This window comes from Dermacentor variabilis, chromosome 4 (assembly GCF_050947875.1).
Source record: "Dermacentor variabilis isolate Ectoservices chromosome 4, ASM5094787v1, whole genome shotgun sequence".
Lineage (NCBI taxonomy): Eukaryota > Metazoa > Arthropoda > Arachnida > Ixodida > Ixodidae > Dermacentor > Dermacentor variabilis.
Window position 1 is genome coordinate 18,218,078 of NC_134571.1, and position 23,620 is coordinate 18,241,697.

At 42.5% G+C, this 23,620-nt stretch overlaps 2 protein-coding genes across 3 annotated transcripts in view; one reads left to right on the plus strand and one right to left on the minus strand.

Moving 5' to 3' along the window:
* The window catches only part of kibra (WW and C2 domain containing protein kibra), a 47,877-nt gene extending 38,611 nt beyond the window's left edge, over positions 1–9,266 (minus strand). The window contains exons 1-4 of one of the 2 annotated variants that reach the window (XM_075688235.1): positions 9,005–9,266; positions 4,067–4,176; positions 1,352–1,446; positions 422–658 (exon numbers count right to left, since the gene is read on the minus strand). In XM_075688235.1, coding sequence (XP_075544350.1) covers positions 422–658; positions 1,352–1,446; positions 4,067–4,176; positions 9,005–9,132 — 570 coding nt within the window. In that variant the 5' untranslated portion in view covers positions 9,133–9,266. The remainder of the gene's footprint in view (positions 1–421; positions 659–1,351; positions 1,447–4,066; positions 4,177–9,004) is intronic. The other variant, XM_075688236.1, reaches the window with a different exon arrangement.
* Positions 9,267–9,931: 665 nt separating this feature from the next.
* Positions 9,932–23,620, plus strand: part of LOC142578726 (NF-X1-type zinc finger protein NFXL1-like) — a 75,059-nt gene continuing 61,370 nt past the window's right edge. The window contains exons 1-7 of the mRNA XM_075688237.1: positions 9,932–10,114; positions 10,424–10,750; positions 16,376–16,494; positions 16,560–16,687; positions 20,755–20,933; positions 22,061–22,222; positions 22,912–23,012. Of these exons, the coding sequence (XP_075544352.1) occupies positions 10,426–10,750; positions 16,376–16,494; positions 16,560–16,687; positions 20,755–20,933; positions 22,061–22,222; positions 22,912–23,012 (1,014 nt within the window). The 5' untranslated portion in view covers positions 9,932–10,114; positions 10,424–10,425. The remainder of the gene's footprint in view (positions 10,115–10,423; positions 10,751–16,375; positions 16,495–16,559; positions 16,688–20,754; positions 20,934–22,060; positions 22,223–22,911; positions 23,013–23,620) is intronic.

A 23,620-nucleotide genomic window follows, 5' to 3' on the forward strand; every position in this document is an offset into this window, starting at 1 on the left:
GGATTCAGGCCTTCTTGTTCATGGCAGCCTACGACGCAGCAGTAATGACGGTGATGCTTTCTCGAGGCTGAGCTAGGTCTCTCCGGGCCGGCGTCACCGATTCCTTCTGCTTCCATCATTACATCCCGCGGCACACAGAGAGTACGAGAGAGTACAGAGAGTATGAGGCCACGCTGCGGCCAGCTCGCAGCATGGCCTGTAAGAAGTGACGAGCCTTTTCACACTCGCAGCAGAGCAGAAAAAAGTGCGAATCGACGCAAAACTCGGGCTAGAAACGTGCTTCGCCACAGCCAGGGCTCAGTACTACCCAAGCTGGTACTACCCAGACAACGTTTCTTGCCGCCACCAGGCGCTGCTACTATACCTCAAACTCCAACGCAAGACGCCCATAGCCACTGGGCTGCCCCACTGGGTAACTCACTTGTTCCAGCTCTCTACGCAGCCTTGCCACTCGATGTCGTGCCCGGCCCACATCCGAGCGCAGCAGCTCAGGATCCAGTGAGCTAGCACGCGACGCCACTGATGTGCAGGAGGAGTGCAGGGAAGTGGTCGAGCTGCCTTGCAGTGAGAGACCTTTTAGGGCACCTGACAGGTGGTCAAACTCGTCTTGCGCGAGGGCTAGTCGCTGGTGCTTGACATCCACCATCTCACGTTTAGCCTGCAACAAAGGAAGCATGGTTCACACGTAACGCCTGCCCTATAATATACAGTTGAACAGCATAATCTCTTATGCAGATGAAAACACAGAAGTCAAGAAGATGCAGGACAAAGATGGGACAAATGCTGATATATACTGTGCACCAATCAGGAATTTACCAAAAATATGAGGTGAAATTTTGCAATGCTTATAGAAACAAAGTAAATTAGTTCAAGTGAACTATAAAATAATGCATTTGGTATGCTCCCTCAGAAGCTCTAACAGAAGCATAAAAAGAATTGCAATATTGATTTTACTTCTGTACTTCAATTTAAATTTCCCATTTTCTGCATATTTTGTAAACTATAGTTGAGAGCCTAAAGAAAAGGTCTATTTCCTGCAACCACTAGAATGAAATATATTTTTTATGTGACAAATCTCATTTGAATTGATTCAGCGGTCACATGATGAGAGTTTTTCTGTATTTCACACGTGTTTGAAAAAAATAAAGGAAGAATATGGAAAAGAAATCCCCATGTTTACCCCCCTCCCCTCCCTCCCCAGCTTTGTATCAAATACAAATCCAAAGCTATGCAGCAAAGATACAGAGGTGAAAAATTTCAACAAAAAGCAACAATGAAATTATGTTTAGGTCTCTGGTCAAAAAAGAAACAAACAATAGAAAAAATATTACAAAGAATAACATGCACTCACCGCAAGATCATCCTGAGCAGTAAGCAGGTACTCTTTGAGCATAGCCTCTTGAAGTTGCCTCCATTGTTGCCTGGGGTCTTCAATTTGATTTGTTTCTAGCACAGGAACAAAATAACATAGTAAGAGCAAATATAACCAAAATCAAAAGGCCTCAAAAGTTCAAAAGACCTCAAAAGGCAAGCCGCTATCTCTTGCTTTTTGATAGATCAGGCCTGCCAACATACTCTTTGCTCTACTAACATGGCAGGTCACGCAATCAAACTTCTGCTGCTTCACTGCCAAGCAAGGCATGCACAAAAAAAGCTTATAAATGACAGCTGCTTGTGTTCATGATAAATTAACGTCTTTTAATGTTCTGGCGAGCGTAACATCACTTTCTTCATGGGCACTTCATAAATGATAACAGACAGGAATTGTACGCCTGTTGCCAAAAGATAAGAGCATGTGTCAGTGTCTTGATGGGATTTCTTCAACCACATTAAACTGCAACTTTGTATTGACACATGCAGGCGGTGATGTGTGTGTGCTCAGGCCCATTTAAGAACTGCATGACATTTAAATTCTTGAACAAGAGAAACACAGCTGCAATATGACAAACTGCTTCAAGGGCTATAACAAAGAAAGTGGGTCGCGAACTGCAAAGACTAAGCAAGTATTTAGAAAGATTATTTACTGTTGCAAAAAGTGACCAACAACCAAAAATACAGTACTATGGAGACATTGGGTATGATTCACATTTACATGCATTTAGCTAAGCAAAATGGAACAGGAAAAAAAGATCACTTCCACAAACTATCATGGAAGCACAAATCATGATTGGTATGATGATTCATCAATTATTGGCCATTGTAATGCACTGTATGTTAAGTCAGCGAACAAAAACCCGTTTTAGAGCAGTGCCGAGCACAGCCAGTGGGCATTCTTCGCCACTGAAGATTGCGCCACATGGTCTGCGACACCATAAGGATAGCAATTTTTTGTTAATATTTTAACAGTTATTGAAACTGCAGGCATCCTTGGTTTCTATTTACAGTGCTCTTACAAAAATAATACTCACTTGCAAACACTGATGAAGCTGCTTAAAGGGACACTAAAGGCAAATACGAAGTCGATGTGGACTTAAAATACCATTCCAGAAACCTCACACTGTGTTTGTTTTGTTTCGTGTCAAGAAAAGACTTAGTTTACGAGAAAATTGTGCATACATTTAGTGCAATTCAAACCGCCCGCCACTGAGCGTGTAGTGGTGACGTTGCACACACTATCACCACCATTTACTGCCGTCGGGGAGTAAAATGGCACCCGAAAGAGGGCACTATGGTTTTCTGTGTAAAACACAAATGTGCGGCCATGGAGAAACCAAGCCAAGATAGTGCACTGAATTCGCTGCTGCAGCTGTTCTTGGTCAAGTGGTGTGGACCGTTTCGGAATCCAGCAACACCACATGGAGGTAGCATTCTCTGCTCCTCGCATTTTATGCTAATTTTGCGAGGGAGCAAAACCAGCGCATCACTATGCAATAATAAAACGATTTAAATGCGAAAGCGTGGCTGGTGCAGGGTGGAGAAACGAAACCTCTCGACCGCTCGCATAGTTGTTGTCAAGGGTAACTCCAATTAGCTTTTTTCGCCTAAAAATTGTATAGAACTGGACAAGCAGCATTTTCTTTTCGTCTTATAATTCAATACAATGATCTTTTTATTGTGAGTGGCTGAGTACTAGTAACATAAATATAATGAAGAATGCCTTGGTCATCGGACTAGTACTTGGATGTCCCGGAGAAGTATTTAAACGTGTTCAACATTTACCTGAATTTCTTGATTACTAAAGCTCAGTTAGAGATAATATTGATGCCTCAGGCGTTCTTGAGCAGTAAACTATCACTACTTTAGCTTGATTTAATATTTGCCTTTAGTGTCCCTTTAAGCATGCTTTAAACTGCTGTTCAGGCTAAAATTTGCACACAATGCATGCAGTTACACAAAGTGCATCAATATGATAAAGAATAAAAAATAATTGGTAAGGAGACTGCACCTAAGAACTACTTCCAAGAAGCAGGTGTACATGTTAGGACTACACATCACATTTCAAGAAGTTGGTACGCTACATAAACAGAAATGCCTGCAGTTGAAAAATTGAAATGTTAACTTGTTCAGAGACAAACACCTCTCTGCATGTAAGAAATTGGGGAGGTCTTTTGGCAGAAAAGGAAGGTTTTGTGTAAATTTGCCCACACAACGAGCTGACTCAGATGCATAGGGCATGAAACAAGCTTGAAAGATGGCAGTCTTTAAGGTGTAGATCATGTGGTGGCAGATATGAAGCATTGATTGATTGATTAATGGGTTTTCATGGCGCAAGGGCCAGTTCAGGCCAAAGAGCACCAAACCCACGTAGTTTTACAGAGATAAGAGCAGAGGTGGTGTGACAATGGTTAGATGATTCAATGCTCATGTAAAATTTGGTTCAGGAACTTTGGCAGCTGTCCAATTCATAAGCATGAACCAAGCAGACACAGGGCATGAGGACAGACTAAAAGCACTTTAGTGTGTTTTTGTGCCCCGTATCTCCTTATTCCTTTTGAATTTCCTGCCTCAGCAGCATCAAAAATCCACCAGATATGTTCTTATCAGCCTGCATAACCCAGCCTTGTCACACAAATAATCTGGTACTTCACCAAGGCAATGGAAAAGTGCATGAGCGTGAAAAACTCACTGTTCGAATGGTCAACGTAGTAAACGCCAACTTGCTCATCGTAGCATTCCTCCCAGCCAAAGGGAAGTTCATTACCTAAGCAATCTGCAAATGACTGTGGCTTTGTCAACCTGGAGCCATTCAAGAAAAGAGAACAATGGGGGGGCACTGATCAGACCCCACTGATAGCACAGGGAAAAACGAAACAACCTTCCTTCAAATGGAAATGCACACCCGCAACACCACATACATTCCTCCCTTGTTAATGTTTATTTCGCGCTGTTTTTCCATCAATGGATTCATACCAACTAGCTCATATTCATACCCTTTTAACCACATACACATCTGCAGAATGACATGTGCAAACACAAAGCGAGACATGCACCAAGCTGAAGCATGAAGAGGATGCTACCAAAGATCTGAAGTGTCAAGATAATGGTGCTGCAGAAGACAGGTCACAAAAGATTGGCACTTTCGCTGCACTTTCGTTTTCCATTTTTACTGGCATAACAAAGAAACAACACTTCATGCGGGCTGATTTCAGCCATTTTTTGGTGAATAAAGGGTAAGTGCTTATTCGAAGTGCTTGGAAGCGAACCTAGTTACCTATTCCCTTCGTAAAGTCAGCTAATCTATGCAATACAGGTAAAATTCTGCCACAAGCTCTCACGAGTCACCTAAGGAATTCCATTAAGATACTTTACTGTAGCATACAAATGCAAATTCACTCTCAATAATTAAAGCTCCTGTTTACAATTACCGACTTTATGCAAGATTGCTTACAGTGACCTGTCGGGATAAAATTCACCCAAATTTATATGCCCACAGATAAAAAATATCAATAAAGACAAATCAATTAATGCTGCCAAGAAGTAGAAAGTGGCTTGAATAAGCTCTCAGGACAAAGATTTACTACCATCTCCAAGCGAAGCTCACAACATTTAAGGCAGACAGTGACAAATCACCAAGCCCATGCTTCAGCCATGGACTGCATGATGACTTTTAAAGAAAAAAAAAAGAGAATGAATGTGGGAAGAACTCATGGAACAAAAACAACAATGCACTGCTGCAGATTAAATAAGCAAAATAATTAAACATTGCAGAAGGAATGCAGCATGCTGGTACCAGAATGCTTTTGCAGTGACATAACATAAAGGTGTGTCATGCTTTTTATATATTGCCTAAGTTTATTAATATATTTGTTTTAGAATAAAATATTGTATATATGCAAAATAAAATAAGTGCAGTGAATGTTACTGTCTCTACACAGGGTACAAGGTAGGTCCTCAGGTTTCTTGCCTGTACTAAGCACAGATTAGGAGATAAAGAGGATATCTTAATTTTCCTAAATGTAGCTGATAAAATGTGAGCGACTTGTCTGTAAATAAGCTTTCCGAAAGAACTAAAATTCACTGTTGGCTATTTCTGTAATGTAAGATTGCTGTAGTTAAAGTGAGCTTACGACTGAGCGGTGCAGATTGAAACAAGTTTTCTGGAAGTACTGGAGTTCAAGCACTCCTCCAACGCACTAGCAGTGACTGCCAACAAAAAAAGACGCGTTTTCAGAGTTTAGAGTGGGTGGTGATGGTGACAACAGTTAACCTCTTAATGCACATGAGACACGTGTCCCCGAATTTGAAACTTCGGTCTCGATGACAGGAGACATATGGCAATCTCAATACACATTTTGCCCCTACAAACCTACTGAGGGCAATTTACAGAACTAGCTAGCTTCCGCTATCGAAATTATTTATTTCGGTTGACAACTATATGACAAAACACTGATGAAACGGAGGTGGAGTTGCCCTACAATTGACAAATTAAGTACTAGTTTGGCAGATTTTTCTAATATATGTAGGAAGATAATGTATGGAACATAAAGTTCAGTGATCGAGGGTTCTTAACAAATAAAGATTCTTTAATTTAAATGAGTACAAAATACTTTTTTACCAAGGAAGAGGCATTGGGACATATGTGTGCCAGTGTACCGTGACAGAATGCTGGATGCCAACTGGCAGCGTTCGGTTGGGGGTGGCACTTTCATTTTGTAATAGCCGCTTAAAATTAATGAATTTGCATGTTTTGTGCCTTTACATATGACCTCGTTTATTTTTGATAAAAGCTGTTATTTTTAAATATTATGGCAGGAAAACAAAGCAAATTCTTCATCTTCATACTGCAAGAAAAAATTCCATAAGATTTTGCTGGATTATGACAATGAACCTGCTTTACAACTTGACAAAAAGGATTTTTAACAACGTTCATGCAGAAATAGAGGCAGAACACCCTGAGGAAACAGAATATTCAAAGGCACCGAAAAAGTGAAAGTGAGAAGGTGTGTCAGCTAAAAACCTCACAATTACTGCTCCCAAAAACTGTGTGTGTAGTCAACAGGCCATGAAATGGAAGAAGACATCCAAAACAATGAATCAAAGCTCATTGCTGCGTGCGATGCAGGGAAATAAAGTGTATTCTCCAGTGCAAACAACCAGCTGATCTTCATAACAGAAAATATTTCATGTTATGAAGCTGGAGTGCTTTGTAAAAGTGCTTGTAAAAGACGGAATTTGGTACGCTGAGCAAAATGGGAACATCTTCATAACATTGGCAGAAAAAATCAAGGTCTTTCAAGCTGTCAACCTTCTGGCGAGCTATCATGTCCTGTCTGCTGAAAGGTAACTTACAAAGTGGACTGGAAGTTAAACAAAATACTGACTTCAAGTGTTCTTTGAATTCCTGGACATAGGAGTAAACATTGTCTACATCATGCACGTCAAACTGCAAGCTGACGAGCCCACTACGCTCGCTCTGACGTCGCTGCAGTTCTGCCAAGCAGTCGCACAGTTTCTCATTGAAACTTTTTCAGCTGAGAGCAGCGCATAAGTCTTGGGCAGATAAACAAGCGCATAAGAATGTGCTCAAGACAAGACACTTCCCCATGCCAGAACTCGAAAACCACATATTTACCTGCTGCAGCATTTGCAATGTTCACTTGCACTTCCCTACTCCAAGGAGTTTTACAGCAGCTAAGAAGCCCACGTAAATGTTCAACTCCCTTAAGTACAGTTCATAGGGACACACATGTTCCAAGGTATAACCTACAAGCTATCGGAAATATATTTTTGAAAAGCATTCCAGTACTGTTTCGAAGGCCCAAATAAAGAATAAAATACAACACATCGATAATTTCTCGGCTCATTCGCTTATGTACCTGAGCGGGTTAAAGAGAAATCAACATTAATGTCAAATCTTACTGCAGTATGCTCAGGGGTAAAGTGCACAAAGCTGAAGTTCGCCACCACGGTGTGAAAACTGATGCAGGCAAAGAAAAAAAAGGGGGGCGAGGGAACTGTCAGTCGAGTTATGGGCAACACAGAAAAACTGACACCACTCATAGATTACGAAGCCGTGGCACAGAGCAAGCTCGTTTTTCCTTTCTCTCTTTCTTTAATTCCCAGTGCGGACTGCGACCTGCTTCACGGCAGTGCACAGGAGCCGGCCACTTGCGGCGGGAACTCGCACCTCAGCTTATCGGTACGCACATGCTGACGCTCATTCCAGGCGCGAAAAAAGAGAAATACAAAGCGCGGGCGAGAGAAAGTAAACGGAATTTCGGCGAGAGAAAAGGCACTACAACAAAAGCCGCGACGCGCGCGCGGGGCGCGCTCTGCCATGCGTGTGTGTTTATTGCGGCGTGCGGGGGGGTGGGGTGCCATTAGAGATAGGCGTCCGCCGAGCGCCGCTAACATTCCTCGCGCTGACGTTTCACCCGTTCTCATTGACATCATTTTTGCGGGCCCTTTTCTTGGAATGCGAAGGAAGCGCTGGCTTGGGCCACCGCCGTCTCCCGTGCCTTTCTTCTTTTCCTACGCGTATCTAAAAACGCGCGCAATCGCGGGCGACCCTATCGTGCGCGGCGGCACCCGTTTCCGTGTGTTCCGTGCGAGCCGCAGTATCTGGGCAAGACGACGAATGCGGCAAACTGCCGCTGCATTCTGTGCCAACGCCGCCGCTGGCGCGTTCGGGACGTTCGACCTTCCTGAATGCACGCGGCAACTGACCTAGAACAGCGTTCGGCCTGCGCACCGGGAACAGCAAAATTGTGCGGACGTACCTCGACGCCCGATCTTTCGAACCTAAGTTTCTAACACGGTAGACACAAGGAGCACTCGCAAGGACAATGCGCAGGAGCGCCGAACAGCCGGCCGAAACAAGCAGACACCGCACGCGAGCACATGGGTGTCGATCGTCGGTCAACTTTGTTGCTTGCTAAAAACTTGCTTCGCAGACATGGTGCCAACGCACTCGGAGTGAGCGTCTACGCCACCGACACGGAGGAGTCAAAAAGTTTTCGCCGAGTGGTCAACAAGGGTAGCAACACAGCGCATTCCGTCCGCGGTTGCCGAAACGCGATGGCATCACGCGTGCCAAACAAGCCGCATATTTTCTTTAGTCCTAGTCGGCGCGCTAAGTAGCTGCCGCGAGGCCCCGTCCTCGAAAGAAAAAATAAATGAATAATAATAAAAAAAAATCGCCGCCGGTGCCGCTAGCTGCTCACGAAAGGCCTGTTCGGGGAAATGGGGACAGAATGTCGAATGTAATCCGAACCCTGGACCTCTTGTCACAGTACTCCTATCGTAACTTGTTTTTGTTGACGCAACACAACGCGCTCCAGCAAACCCGCATCTCATCTGTGTGCGGCAACGACATTCCTTCGAATGCTCCTCTTTCCTTTCATTTTTGTTTTTTATCTCTTCCTCGGTACATCCGAAATGGAAACGCCGTCGTTGAAGGCATTTTTTCTGTGACAACCCGCAGAACACACAGCAGTTGTTGCCGACAACGAGTACGGCGCACATTCGGCGACGATCAAGCGCAAAAATCTGGAGAACATTGGGCCTTTAGCCCGAGGGGGCCTTCACGGGGAACGCACATTCCTTTGGCCGTACCCTCGCTTACCTGTCTCTAGGATCAATCCATGTCGTCTGTTTGTTGATGTGGTCGATGAAATAGATCTTGCCGTCGTAGTCGGTTCCGATGTCCCATCCGGAAGGTAGCGGGATTTCACCATTTCGTCTTTTCGGCATAATTTTCACGCCCCAAAGTGAAGAAATGATCGAAATTCCTTTCGCCAGACAGAGCTAAACGCTACCTTCTGCCGCCATCTTGAATAGCACATTATCGTAGAAATGACGTTGACGACGTCACAGAGGTAGTGGCCAATGGAAAGCGAGCATCCGACAGCCGCGCTGTTCGCGGGACGCCGTTTAACGCTTGTTTTTGCGAACGTCGAACAAGTTTAGAACGAAAGTATAACGGGAAACTTGGCGCGATGCAATAATTTCGCTGTCTGTATTTATCACTATAACACGTCTCAAACTTCAGCTGTGCTAGACCCGGATACTAGTTTGGAGATACATACTACACATCACACAGTGCAAAAAGAACTGAGAACTCGCACGGGAAGAAACTGTTATTTATTGTGACATCATAGCATGGCCAGCATCAATGTTGACATGTCACGATTACCTCATGAAGTTTTCCTAATGAAATTCATGCGTGAATTTTGTGCTCGTTTCTTTACAGAGACGAATGAGTGAAATTGTGTGACATTTATGATAAGATTTTGTACCAGCCAATTTAATATGTTTCAATGCCTACAGTTACCGCTTTTTGCTGGACAACTAAAAAATAAACCACATGCGGTCAAGAGCGGAGACACCGTAGCAGAAGCAGCGGATGTATTTGCGCACTAGCAGGAACATGGCTGTATTTTGTCACGTGATAACTTTTATCCAATGAAACGCTCCATATGCATATATCTATGTGTCTGAAGGTGAGATTGCACCCTACCCTAGATCTGTTATAATTCCGCGGTCAGCGCTGATGCGGCTATTCACGCGTTCACGTTGGCGAGCAGCCGATCGGCTGGTCGGTTCGCTTCGTTTGTCCACAGATCATCGAAGCATAAGTTAAATGTTTAGTGTGCTGAACTGTCCGTAGCCCGGGCTGCGACCGTGGCAGAGTTGTAGGAAGCAGACAAGCCGCCTCTGCATTTTTTCCACGCAGGTCAGTATATGGTTCCGATTCGCAAAATTCAAGTCTTGCTGTTGCAGTTACCATTGCGTGGTTTGCGTGTCTTCCCCGTACTACACGTTTGTCGTTGACCGTGGTTTTGCTACGCCTCCTTGCTCCTCTTTCTCGGAGTTTTTGCTACGCAGAGTTTGCCTGCTGAGCTTTAACGATATTTGACTGTGCCTAGAGCAGAGTGCAACAAACGCTTAAAGAGGCAAACTGTCGGGCTTCTTGTGCAGCACGGTAGCTTGTGGTGACGTAGATGTGTTCTCAGCCGTGCTTTTCTTGCTGAACCTTCTTCAGGCATGGATCAACCGCGGGCGGCTGGCCGTGGCAGAGGAGGACGCGGCCGCCAGAGACGAGATGATTCCGAGAAAAGATACAATGCTTGGGGAGTGCCTTTGCAAACACAACGAACAGCACTACCGGCTTCGTCAAGAGCTGCGAGGAATGGAGATGCCGACACGAAGCCTTTAGCGCCGGTGGTTAACCGGAAATTCGAAGAAGCCTGTGCTAAAATACAGGCGAACGTGGAAAAATTTCTACCACAGTCTCAAGACGATCGGTCGTCTTCAGAGGAAGAGCTTGAGACGGAGGGAATCCTTTCTCGCGTCGTTGGTTCTTACTCAGGTCGGTGTGCATTTCAACACGTCCTTAAGTGTCTGTGCGCGAGGGTGGTTTGGTTGGAAGGCGTTAAATGGAAAAATGCTTGTATTCGAAGGAAAGGTACGTGGGGCAATATATGCGATGGGGACCACTGACACTTGCTACTTGTAAAAGAAATCGAAGTGAATCGGACATTTTTCACAAGCTCTTTGCTGAGAAATATTGGATACTGTACAGTCTGCTACCACTACTATTGCCAGTCATGTATAAAAAAAAAAAATGTATATGTTGGCACATAACAGAATAGCTGTCAGCATGAATGTAAGGATGTAGTGGGTGCTGTGTTTCATCATTCTTTCTGTTCACCGTTTTCAGCTCACTGCTCAAATTCAAGAAGTTTAATTTGTTACCAAGAGGTGCAAATGTTCGTTCTCTTGAGTTCTCATGCATAATTTCGTAAAATGTAGTTCTAGACTTGTTTAAATTATGGTTACATGAAGTTTTCCCTAGCTGCTACTGCTACTGCTTGTTTTACTCATATCAAATTTGCAGTTCACTTTTTCTCACACTGCAAGCGAAAGTAGGGGAGGATATATGCAGGACATTCATAACAATGCCTAAGAAAGTTACTACAAGTGCTTTGTGGGGTTTTACTTCGGCCATGGTCATTGTAAAAGAAATAACCTCAGGGTCCGCTTCTTGTTGTTTTCTCAAAGCTGAAGTGACATGCGTGGGTCTCTCATGGTCTGCCATTGTAGGCTGTTCTTCTAGGATTTCGCACAACAGTGTTTAACAGAGCGTTGCTCTTGTCACTGTGGCTGAAGAATGCCAAGTCGGACTGATGGCGGCCCCTTCCAGCACTTTCTCTCTCTCTCTCTCTCTCTCTCTCTCTCTCTCTCTCTCTATATATATATATATATATATATATATATATATATATATATATATATATATATATATATATATATATATATATATATATATATATATATATATAGGGCATTTCAGCGAACACTTTCAAAAATATTTAAGAGCTGCCTGTGGCAGGTTAAACAATTCTAGTTCATGAGCTGGTCTACTCGAAGTGGCGGACAATACTTGCACAAGAAATTGAGATGCAAAATCGACTAATTAATACAAATTGACTAATTAGTTTTAATGAATTACATTGTGGCCCATATTGCAATTTACAAATTCTAGCCGTGGAGTTCGCAAGGTGGATCCACTTGTAACGAATTTTCAAGATCACACCAGTTTCGGGATATAAATTCCTGAACTTTACGGAGAAATGCATTGGCATTCCAGTTAATTTGTTAACAAAATGTCGTTTCACGCACTGAAGTACACAAGTAACTGGAACACCAATGCATTGCTCCGCAAATTTTGGGAACTTATATCCTGAAACTGGTGTCGTCCTGAGAATTCGTTCCAAGTGGTTCCGCCTTGTGAAGTCGACTGCTAGAATTTGTAAATTGCAATATGGGTCATAAGATAATTAGCTAAAAAGTTAAGTAGTGAATTCTTGTTAATGAGTCGATTTTGCATCTCATTTCTTTGTGCAAGTAGTGTCTGCCGCTTTGTGTAGACCGGCTCATGAACTAGAATAGTGATATCTGCCACAGGCAACCTTTAAAAAAATGTGAAAGTGTTCGCTGAAACACCCTGTATATAAGCATGTGCACAATACACATGCACCATGTGCTTCTCGTAATAGAACCAAAGTGGCACCTTTTAGACTAATAAGATCAACAATATCTCATTCATAGTTATTCTGTGTTACTAAATTTTGGGAAGTGTGATAATTTAGGTAATTGGCTATCTTTTATTATCTAAAATGCCAGACATTTGTTTTAGGGCATAAGCCATGCTTTCAAAATTGTAGTGTGTGCTCAAAGCATAGGCAGAAAGATTTCATTTTTCCCAGGAGGGGAGAGCGGCTGGGGCCCAATCAGCTTTCAGAACCCCGCATGCATGCACATATATATATATATATATATATATATATATAAAAATTTAATATTATCACTGAAGATACGCCCTTATGTGAGTAGTTACAAGACCTCATAGTAAGAGAAAAGTTCAATTTTGGAGTCCGAGTCCCCCGCGCTACCAAGAGGCTTGTGTCTCTCGGATGAGCCATACAACAAGTGAATTCAGTTAAACACATTAGGATGATATATGTGTTTTGTGCGTATTAAGTCGCACAAATACACATCAATGAAAAGAGCCATGTAATGCCTTCTCAATGTTTTAATACATACATACAATCAAGAAATATTTCCTTGACAAAAGGCCATTTGAGAAGATAAGACATGACATACATAAAAATTTCACTACGTATAGCAATTTCTGAGCACAACTTGTGACCATAATTATTAGCATAAGGCAATGGGACTCCATGACGCAATAGTTTAATTACTTGTCAAAGCATGCCGTATGCCATTGGCTTCATTTCTTTCCCAGCACTGGAATAAAAGGTTATAGGGTAATAAGTTAACAGGCACACAAATGAACTACCATATTAATAAATAATTCAATATATAATAGGACACAGCAATATCTCAAAAGTGCGAAAAGACATGAGAGCAAGTAGGAACACCATGGATTGCGTTATTGAGCATGTGAGAAGTAAAAATTAATGAGGAAAATGCATAGCATAGACTGGAGATATTTACAAATAGCACAACCAAGCCTCTTTGCATACCCGAAAGGCCTTGCCTTGCTTGCACTGTTATGTAGCCGATTCTTGTTCCTTTGTATGACTTTTTTGCGTTTTCTAAGCCAGGTCGTTTGCTTGAAGCTTCCCTCACTTGCTCCTCGCGCCTGATAAATTTTGCCAACCAAATACTTCATGTATGCCTTACTCTCTCTCTGTAAAACTGGCACCCTGGTACAGAATGGATGAGAGCTACGCGATAGCTCCTCACTTCTTTCTTTTATCAAGACTCATTGCCATGCAACATTCATGAAGGTGCATTCCTCCATTAGAACGAAAGCGAACAATTTTCCAGATCAATCAGTTACGCCAGATAGGCAAGACAGCTGTAAAGAACCACGTGCACATTTTCTCCTAGTTTGTAGTAACTGCACTTGTTTGTTCATACGCCTGAGGAGTACTACATGCGCATATTGTGCACTTTATTTTGGAAGTAATCTGCTCCGAGTTCAAGCTTCAAATCTGAGATGGCTTGTCCCTTCACTTATGCTGCCTTCCTGCGTGCCTTGTGTTATGTTTATGCTGGTGCTTATACGGTGGAAAATGCACTTCCTTCTCAGCGTCGAACGGGTTCTTGTGAAGTACCGATAAGCGACGTGCCCATTGTTGGCGCTCATGCTGTGTTTGTAGTGGATGCACATGGCGACGTCTGTAGCCATGGTAAAGGCGAGCTCGACTCACGTTTTCTATTTCTCATTTTATTTCTCGTCGTCGCCTTGACGTTCCATATAAAGTTCAAAAGTCCAATGAATGAGCTACCCATACATCGTGGGTGTGAGAAAAAGCATGTAACAGTGAGCCGAAAAGGATGGTGGCTTTTGATTGGCATTATATTCCCATGCGCTCAATATTCGGGTTAGTTGGAGGTCACATCATCGAACATGCGCTTGGGAACGAGAGTGTGCGCCTTCTCTTCTATCCCTGCTGTATTTCCGAATGAGTGTGCATCGCTGACATTTATACAGCCCACGAGCTGTCTATAATTGTTGTTAATCATTGGTGGGTGCAATAATAAAACGTAAGGGTAAGTAGGGATGACGGCAAACTTCATGTCACTGTATTCCTTTCCAGGCTGTCTTTCTGTGTCCCTAGTGTTTCAGATCGCTTAGTCTAAGTCATGAGACAGTGGTAATTGGAGATCACTTACAGAGGCTGTCCTATACTGAACATAAACATAGACAGAGGATGATGAATTTAATTTGCAGAGTTGCGGTGAATCGCACAGCTGTATGAATCATTCGCCCCTGCTGCCGGCGATCTTCATATCCCAGTGTTGTGACAGCGAGGGCTCGTGGTCATCCAGTCAGATATTTAGAGTTTTAAATGGTCTATGCATTAGACTATGATTGTTATTTTAATTAGTAAGTGAATGTCTACCATAATTTACATCGCCCATATAACTAATGTATATGCTCATGTAAGGGCCGCACTTTCTTGTTGCAATTTTGACGAGCCTTGCATGGGACTGGTCTATTTGACCAAATTTTTCCAATATGGGTATGAAATCTGCCATACGTATGGTGATCGCCTCCTCTCACTATCTAGTAGCGATGCGAAAAAGTACGCTGTGCGCAAGATTTTGCTGTTGAGCATGATCGGAATCAGTGCACCGAATGTGATTGCATCTGGGTTGTATTTTTTTTAAATACTGGCTGTTAAGTTGGGGGTGTGGCCCTTACATAGGTGTGGCCCTTACACGGATTTATGCGTTAAAAATTTTCCTTCGAGTAATCGTTTTATACTTCGCTATCACAATACTGCTTCCCCTTCCTAGCAAAACTGCAGCCCCCTTTCCTTTTTTTCCACTGTGAGTCCAAGTATGGAGGCTGATGCGAATGTCTGTTATTATTCTGATTTCGAGGGAATACGGCTCGGCCTCAAGTTCAATTACTGAGTAAATTATATATATTTATATGTATATACTAGTTGCTATATGTATTATAAATAAATAAAGAAATATATATATATTTATGACCTCTGCATGCAAGTGGCGTTCTTTCTGTCCCTAATAAAGAAGAGGTTACTTTTTCTTTTTTCGTGAGTCGTTAGTATTGCCTACTGAAAGGGGAAGCAATACTGAGACGCATATCATTCATGTACATTTCACGCACCATTGATAAAAGATTCTACAAAAAGGTCACTGAAGTCTGCAGGTTTTTTTCAGGATAAAAAAAAGCAAGGAAAGCAATTTGAAATGAGGTGAACATACAGCAACATATTCATTATCTAAGAATATGCTATCCATACCATTAGAAATAATTTTTAGTGGGTTACCTTCTTCTCATGAAAAAGTATAACAAACTTTTACCTGCGTATATATTTAAATATATTGTGTTTGTGCATGGTTTTCATGATGGAAATTTCAAAAAATGTTGTTAAATATACGCATGAGGTAGCCGTCGCTAGTGCTTCTAACGAGCTTTTCTTCTTATTGTCAGGATTTGCAGAAATCAAGTGGAAGTATCAATTAAAAGCTATGCACATCTGCACCGACAATGATGCAGTAAGCTTTTACCACAATAAAATTTAAGTGAAAAGCTAGAGGCAATTCCAAAGAAACCTCAAATGATCTGAGTAACAGAACTCTGGTAGGGACACTTTATGTGGGGGAGGAGGCGCTCTGCTCCCCCCCCCCCCAGAACCCCTGAACACTTCGAGGGGGCTTGGGCCTTGAGCCCCCATTCCCCCCCTCATATTCGGTGCCAATGGCTCAGAGCCATGGCGTTATCTTTTCTGTGGTTCTTTCTTCTGGGCTCTGAAAGAAGCCTGCACAGTATGGGGAAAAACAAAAGACTGCACACTTGCATGTCTGGATTGCAGCACTCTCAGTCGTGTTTCAAAATTCTGAATGGTCTCTCAGGTATAGAACTTTTTGACCATATTAGCTCATCTGGAGTGTATTATGCTCATTCTGTGTTTTAACTGCCTTTCAGAACTGAATGATGTGGGATCCGGCGATCTGCAAAGAACTGTCCAGTTTTTGACAGACAACCTTGTGTCTGGGGCTGTAGTGTGCCTTATTTGTATTGAGTCAATAAAGAGAACTGAGAAGGTGAGTAAAAAAGCAAGAGATGTTAGGGCATTCAGCAAAATAATGCACATTCTTTTTGCTCTCAGGTCTGGTCATGTGGTGGATGTTATGGTATTCTGCATCTCAGCTGTGTGCAAAAATGGGCCAAAGACAGCATGTTTCAGCAGCAACAGCAACAAGAAGATATAGCTCAACAAAAATTGCAGTGGCACTGGTAAGTTTCATATTTTATTTTTGAGTGGCGGCTCTATTGCCAAGTAGATCCACAGGAGAGTACAAGATACTAAGAGAAAAACTTCCGAGTTACGTGAGTACCCACAGTTTATAGTTATTACAATCCCGTTGAGCTGACTGTTTTACAATTTCGATTTACAGATTTGTGTAAGCAAGGTATCTCCCTCTTTTCTTTTTATTTATCTGTGACTGAAATGAAAAAATTGTCATCCACCTGAATGTAGCACGAAGCTACAAAGGAAACCTACACAGGTTTCTCAGAAAGAACCCATATGGGTTTCCTTTGTAGCTTCGTGCTACATTTGGGTGGACGTCTATTTTTCCATTTCATGATACTTCCTCCACCTCGCGGGATTCTGAAGAACTGATTTGCCAGTCTGTGACTCTTGAAACCTTTTTAACATGGCAGGCATAACTGAGCACCCCGGCACAATTAGTACCCTCTTCAGCACCTTCGCCACATGTCACTTCGTCTGGTATAGCCTAGCATTTCAGCTTGTCTGGCACCAGGCTTTCCGGTGGTCATACGAACGAAGAAATTGTTTTTTCTCAAAAACAATGGCACTGATATTGATGAGGTTTGTTGCGTTTAAAAAAAACTAGAAAGCTAATGTCTATTGACTCTAGGAAGTGGATTTTTAATTTGTGTCAAAATGCTTTTAGAAGAATTCCTGAAGATTGCAAGAAAGATTATGACTCTAACTCGGTAATTAAAAAATATATCAGAATTCTGTAAACTTCATTTAGTAATACATCTAAAGTGGAAAAAATTGATGTGTTACACACCGCTCTCAAGTATACCATTAATTTGCAAATAGGACTTTTCTGAAACCCCTGTAAACATTGTAATAACTTCACATGAGCTGTAAATTGATATAACCCTTTTGTCTGCTCCAGATGCCCAAACAGATGTAATTTACAGAATTGTGACATCTGTTTTTGGTGTAGAGTTACGGATTTGTGAACTTTGTGTTCCTGTTTCTTTTTAGCTTGCTCATCTAAGGCAGCTTTTGCAAAAAAAAAATAATAATAATAATTCTGCTTTCTAGTTGCTAGAATTTAACGTTTTTTCTCAAATGAAACAAATTGCATTCAAATTGGCCCAGAGATTGTCTGAGAAAAGCATTTCTGTGCTTGACATGTATTTGAATAGTAAAATCGTAGGTAGGCCCATGCTAAAGCTTCCTCTTTCTTAGCTGCAACCGTTGTAACCGGGACTTTCATGAGCTCGCTTTATGTGCTCACAGTAGCTAAAGATGCAGAATGTTTTACAAAGATGGCTGAACATGTGCACAGAAGCAAATCATAAAAAGTACATGTTCAACTATCCCTGTGAGATCAACTACATTGCACTCGACCTCGAATTTGAAAAAAAAATTTTTGTTCACTTGGAAATCAACAGCCGGATACTTAGGAGCACAGGGTCTACTCTGTCTACTGTGGGCAGACATGTTGTGGCCACTTCATTGACAGTGATGATAAAGAAGTGTTAAATACAACGTATATTGAAATTATTTAAAGTAGGGATCTCAAAATTTCGTTTCCCGCTTTCTTTGCTTCTCTAGGTAGCTACCAACTCCAGAATCGCCGTACAAAGCCTCAATTTTTCGAGAGCACCATAAATAATTGCAGCACCTTTCATACAATTTGTTCAAAATGCACATCAAGCAGAGCACAATTTTGGAAATGAGAAAGGCTCGTCACATCACCAAAAGTGGTGGTAGCAGTCCATGTGGTGTTACAAACAACTTAAAAGCTCACCAGTCATTCCAGTGCAGTGGTTGAAGGCCACGTAATGACTGTGTTACTGAAAAGCTACAAAATTGGCCATTCCAATTGATTGCTTTTCCTGTAAATGGCTGGGGGACATGCTCTTGTCCTGTTGAGTGCGAAATCTACTCGGCTGTGGGCAGCATGGCGTCAGTGGCATTTGGTACCACGAGACTGCCACAACAGGTTTGGATGACGTGATGAATTTTCTTTTTCACATCCAAAGCCATAGTGAAGTTGCGCAAATCTTGTGCCGATTGCATTAAAAGATAATTATTTGTCATGCTCTTGGGAAGTTGAGCCTTGTAAGAGTTGAGGAGGACGTCGGGATGAAAACTTGGGAGGTTTATTTACATTATTTACAGTGAGACGTCCCAAGAAATTAACACTTAAAAGTCATTACGGGCCGGCAGCAACTCGGACGCTGCGGCTCGTGGCAAGAAGCTCGAAAGAGATGAATCAAGGAATGCTCTAGGAATGCCCTCGGTCTTTGTCTTTTAAGCCCTTCGGTGTCTCTAAGACACGTCACGTTCGGCTGATGGGAGAGCCCGCTCAGGTGACGCCATTTTCGGCCAGTCGGCCAGCCTGTCGGGTGTCGTCATTTTCGGCCAATGGTAGGCGCCCGTGCGATGGTGTCACACCCGGCGGAGAGGGTCGCTGCTTGGTCCCCAATTGTCCCAGGGCTTACTTCTCCCTGCGGTCTTGCCTTGCTGACTTGCAATGCGCTGTCACAATAGGCGGATGGGGGCGACGCTGCCAGGGTTTCACGGTGCATTACACCCGTCTTGCCTCTTGGACCCAAGTTACCTGGAACAGTGCCAGGCTCTCGCTTCACTTTTGGGAAGAGTCAAGCTGGGAATAGCTCCACCTGCGGCACACGAGGTGGGGGCCGCCAACTTGTTTGCACGTGCCGCACCTCGGGAATGTGGTATCCGTGCTTCTGTGCTCCTTAATTAGCTATGGTGCGATTCGATGTGGTCTGTTGAACTCGAAGTAGGCTCAGGAAACGGTCCCGTATCTAACAGCCTCCATAGTCTAATCACTGGGTCACCTGCCATCTATTAACGCAAAACAAGACCCAAATTTTCTGTGTGCACTTCTTTGACACCTTCTTAATGTTTCATTCAGCATTGTTTGCAGTTTATATAAATACCTGCAATTCCAGTTAGACAAAAAACATTTTAATGAAATGTAGGATACTCCTGGCGCTCTTTGGCCTTAGATGCCCTTGCACCATTAAACATCAATCATCAATCAAATGTAGGATACTGGCTGCTGTGAGATTTCAAAATAATTTGCAGAAAAGTGAATGCGCATACTTCTTAGTTTTGTTTATCAATTGAGAAAAATGAATGTGGAGCATTGCATTACTGAATAATCTTTACATGTAAAACACTACCTGTGGCATGGGTGCGCCATGTAGTCTGATGTAGCATTCCTGTGTACGATCTTGCAGGAGGTACAGTTATGCACTTGGTTTTCCACACGGCTGTTTGCACTGTCATTTGCTGAAAAGCCAACTTTACAACTGCTTTGTTTATGCTGTGCTAGCTTTACCATTAATGATAACACTAATACTTTTACTATGCTGCAATGAACTTGCCTTAGTATTTGCCGTGCGATTTTGAACTGTAGAACTGCCTTGAATGCTATGCGTTGCTAAAATTCTAGGATAGAAGTGCCCGTCCATCGTACCTTCATTGGCCACACATACAAATGCCTATCTGTGGTATGCTGCCTCTTTTCTGTTGCAAATGAGCATTGAGATGGCCTTTTGGAGCATGCTTTCTCTGAAACCATGTTTGATATTGGTAGTTTTATGTTTAATGCACAATGCGCCAAACTGCACTATTAATGGCAGGGAAGCGTGACCAGCAGAAATGATGAGATTGTCACTGAGAAAAGATCAGTGGTGCTGTTGGTGGGCAGAAAGGGACTCCATTGCTTCTATGGCATCTAGCTAAGCGGCAAGCTTTCACTTCAGCCTCATTAAACACTCTCTTCATGGCAACAAGGCTCATGGGCATAATCTTTATGCATGTCTCGTTTAAGCGGTAGCATTCAAGAATAAAGCTCTTAGTATAGAATAAAGCTTGTAGTAGCCCCTTGCCTGGCTGCCACAAATGTGAGGACTGGCTCTGCCACATACCTTTGAATCCCAAGAAAGCAAACTTTCAGAGAGCTGTGCTCCCTACAGGAGCATATACAGGAAACCTTATGTGTAGCACGTATGGCCCAGTGTGTTTGGTTACACTACATCAGTTGTCACATTTGCAGCCCGAAGTGTCGCAAGGACTACAGCAGTAGGGATGGTCTGAATGAGTATCGGTGCTTCTGTGGCCAGAAAGTGAACCCCGAGTATGACCCTTGGCTGGTGCCACATTCATGCGGCCAGACCTGCTCACGTAAACTAGTGCCTGCCTGTGGCCACCGTTGCTTGCTGTTGTGTCATCCAGGTATGTGGAAGTTTCAGTCCAAGCCTTTCACACTTCCACTAAAGTCTTTAGCAGACTGGTACTGGGAATCGTGCAGCCACACTTGCTGCGGTGGCTCGATGGGCATAGTTATAATATTCAACAAAAATTACTAGATGGAACCACTGGTGTTAATGTCTATGTGAGCTGCAAGTATGCTGGTTCTGGCAGCGTGGGAAGAGTAATTACATGGATTTGCCTAAACTTAATTCTTCTGGCTGTGAACGACCTTGTGACTTGCAAATTGATCATTTCGAGCAAAACATTGCATTATAGATGCACCAATTTGCAATGATTATGTATGTGCACTGAAACCTACTGCCTTCATACATTAGGAAAAATATGATTGCTTGGAAATTAAAAAAGCTAAAGCTTAATAAGTAATGCCTTCAAACATGCTAAGTCATAAACAGAAAGCTAAGAGAAGTCCATGTACTACCCGTCATTCCAAAGCTGAATGATTGAAGCGTTCAAGCAATTTTTGTAGCAAAGTGTTCGACTGTGGCATTCTGCTGCAGAGCATAAGCTCATATGTTCATTCCTTGCCACTGTAGACTCATTTTGATGGAGACAAATTACAAAAAAGCTGGTGCACCTTGCTTTAGGTGCAAGTTAGACCTCCAGGTTGTCAAAAAGGAATCGGGAGTCACCCACTACCAGGAACAGCTGCACTTTTCTTTTCTTTTTTTACGTGGAATACTGCATCACACATTGTAACTGCTGCATACTCCTTTTGGAATGCATGTTGTATTGAAAATCAATGTTAAACCTTTCTCACTTCTGCATGTTACTGCAAAACCACAGTGGTGAAGTAAGATTTAATTTCATTTGGAATTAAGCAATCATAACTAACAACATTGCATTGTTGAGTGATATGAGTTAATGTGTTGTTAATTTGTCAGCTCTTTCTGGGCAGATGATCCTTGCGATTAAAAGTTGGCCATGGCACGTATGGCTAAACCAGGGCCAGTGCTATCTGACAAACTGTTGCCGTGAGCCATTACTTTACTACTTTGTGGATTCAGCTAAGTTCACTGTGTGCATTTCTTGAGGCTGAAATTGTGCATGTAAAGTGTGTGTAGTGAGGGCCGGACATATTTTGTTTTTAGGCCCATGCCCTCCTTGTCCCAAGATGGTGCGAAGCAGTTGCTATTGTGGCAAAGCCGATCCCACTGCCAGGCGCTGCAGCTCTCGTCTCTGGTCATGTGGAAACGCATGTGGGAAGATGCTTTCATGCGGTCAGCACACCTGTCAACATACGTGTCACGCAGGTATGTGTCATCATTCATTGTCATAAAAGTACGCTGCAGAGTGCTTGAAACATGCATTGCTGGAGCTTGCAACCCGTGCCCATTATGGTAGTTCAGTGGCTATGGTGTTGCGCTGGTGGGTTTGAGGGTGTGGGTTAATTTTTCGTTTGCAGTGGCCACATTTTGATCGAGGCAGAATGCAAAAAACACTCGTGTACAGTGCTTTGTGTGCACGTTTAAGAACCCAAGGTGTTCACAATTAATCCAGAGACCTTCACTATGGTGCCTGTCATAAGCCATTTTGCAGTTTCTGGAAATAGAACCCCACAGTATTGTTTTATTTTTTTAGGTCTTATACACATTCGAGGGACACTACAATAGTTTTGAGGTACTTAAAAACAGAGAACAAGATTATCATTTGGATCTAAGCAACATGTCAAAGTAATAGCCGCAGTATTTTATTCACTTTTGCATTCTCGGAAACCTTTCTGGAAATTTTTTTTGATAAATCAGTGTCAGTTGTCACGTTATGGACAAATGACAGCTTTGGGCAATCTCTTGGTAAGTAGGCAGAAGCTAACGTAGCCTAAGTACAGCAATCCTTTAAATTTATTGGTATTCAATTACATTGATGTCCTCTGTTTTGTTCTGTGCTGCTTTGATAGTAGTTACAACTGTTTTAAGATTGATGGTGCTTTCTTTTTTTCCAGGTGAATGCAAGCCTTGCCCACGAAAAAGCCGGCAGACTTGCCTATGTGGGGCGTCAAAAGCAGACAGGCCTTGTGCTGATCCATTGTGGCAGTGTGAAAAGGTGAGCTAATGCTTTTATTGATTCTTAAGAAAACTACCTGTGCATAAAATGCAGGATGGTGTTTAACAGGTTGTGCTGCCATTGAAAATTGCTGTTACCACGGTATACAAACGTTTAAAATATTGCCCTTTATCATAAATGGCAATTGGTATCTTTACCATCACTTATAATGTCTGATTATGTTATTGTCTGTCACTGTCCTGGTAACAGCTGACTCTAATAAATAGGGCAAGTGTGCTGACAAAAATGATAAACGTGTGAAAACAGCGAATTGGACGTTTGTTTGATTGCACAGTCGAAATGTGGATGATGAAATTGATAGCAGGCACTTCATAGTTATGAGAATTCTGCAGCTCAGCTGTATGATGTATGCTAAAGGCTGCCCCCTGTCTACCTAGTGCATTAATGTACAAAAAATTGAAAGTTTTTCCACCAAAAGGTCTTTTGAAATTATTTTTTAAACATTTTAGTCTCCTGTAACTTGTCAACCTCCCTCATTCTCGCTAAGGCCATCAAATTAGTTAGTTGAAATGTTTTATGCTTAGACACGTGGTGAATGAATGTAGTTGGGGAGCCTGGGATCTTTCTGTTGCTTCTCTTAGTATGGG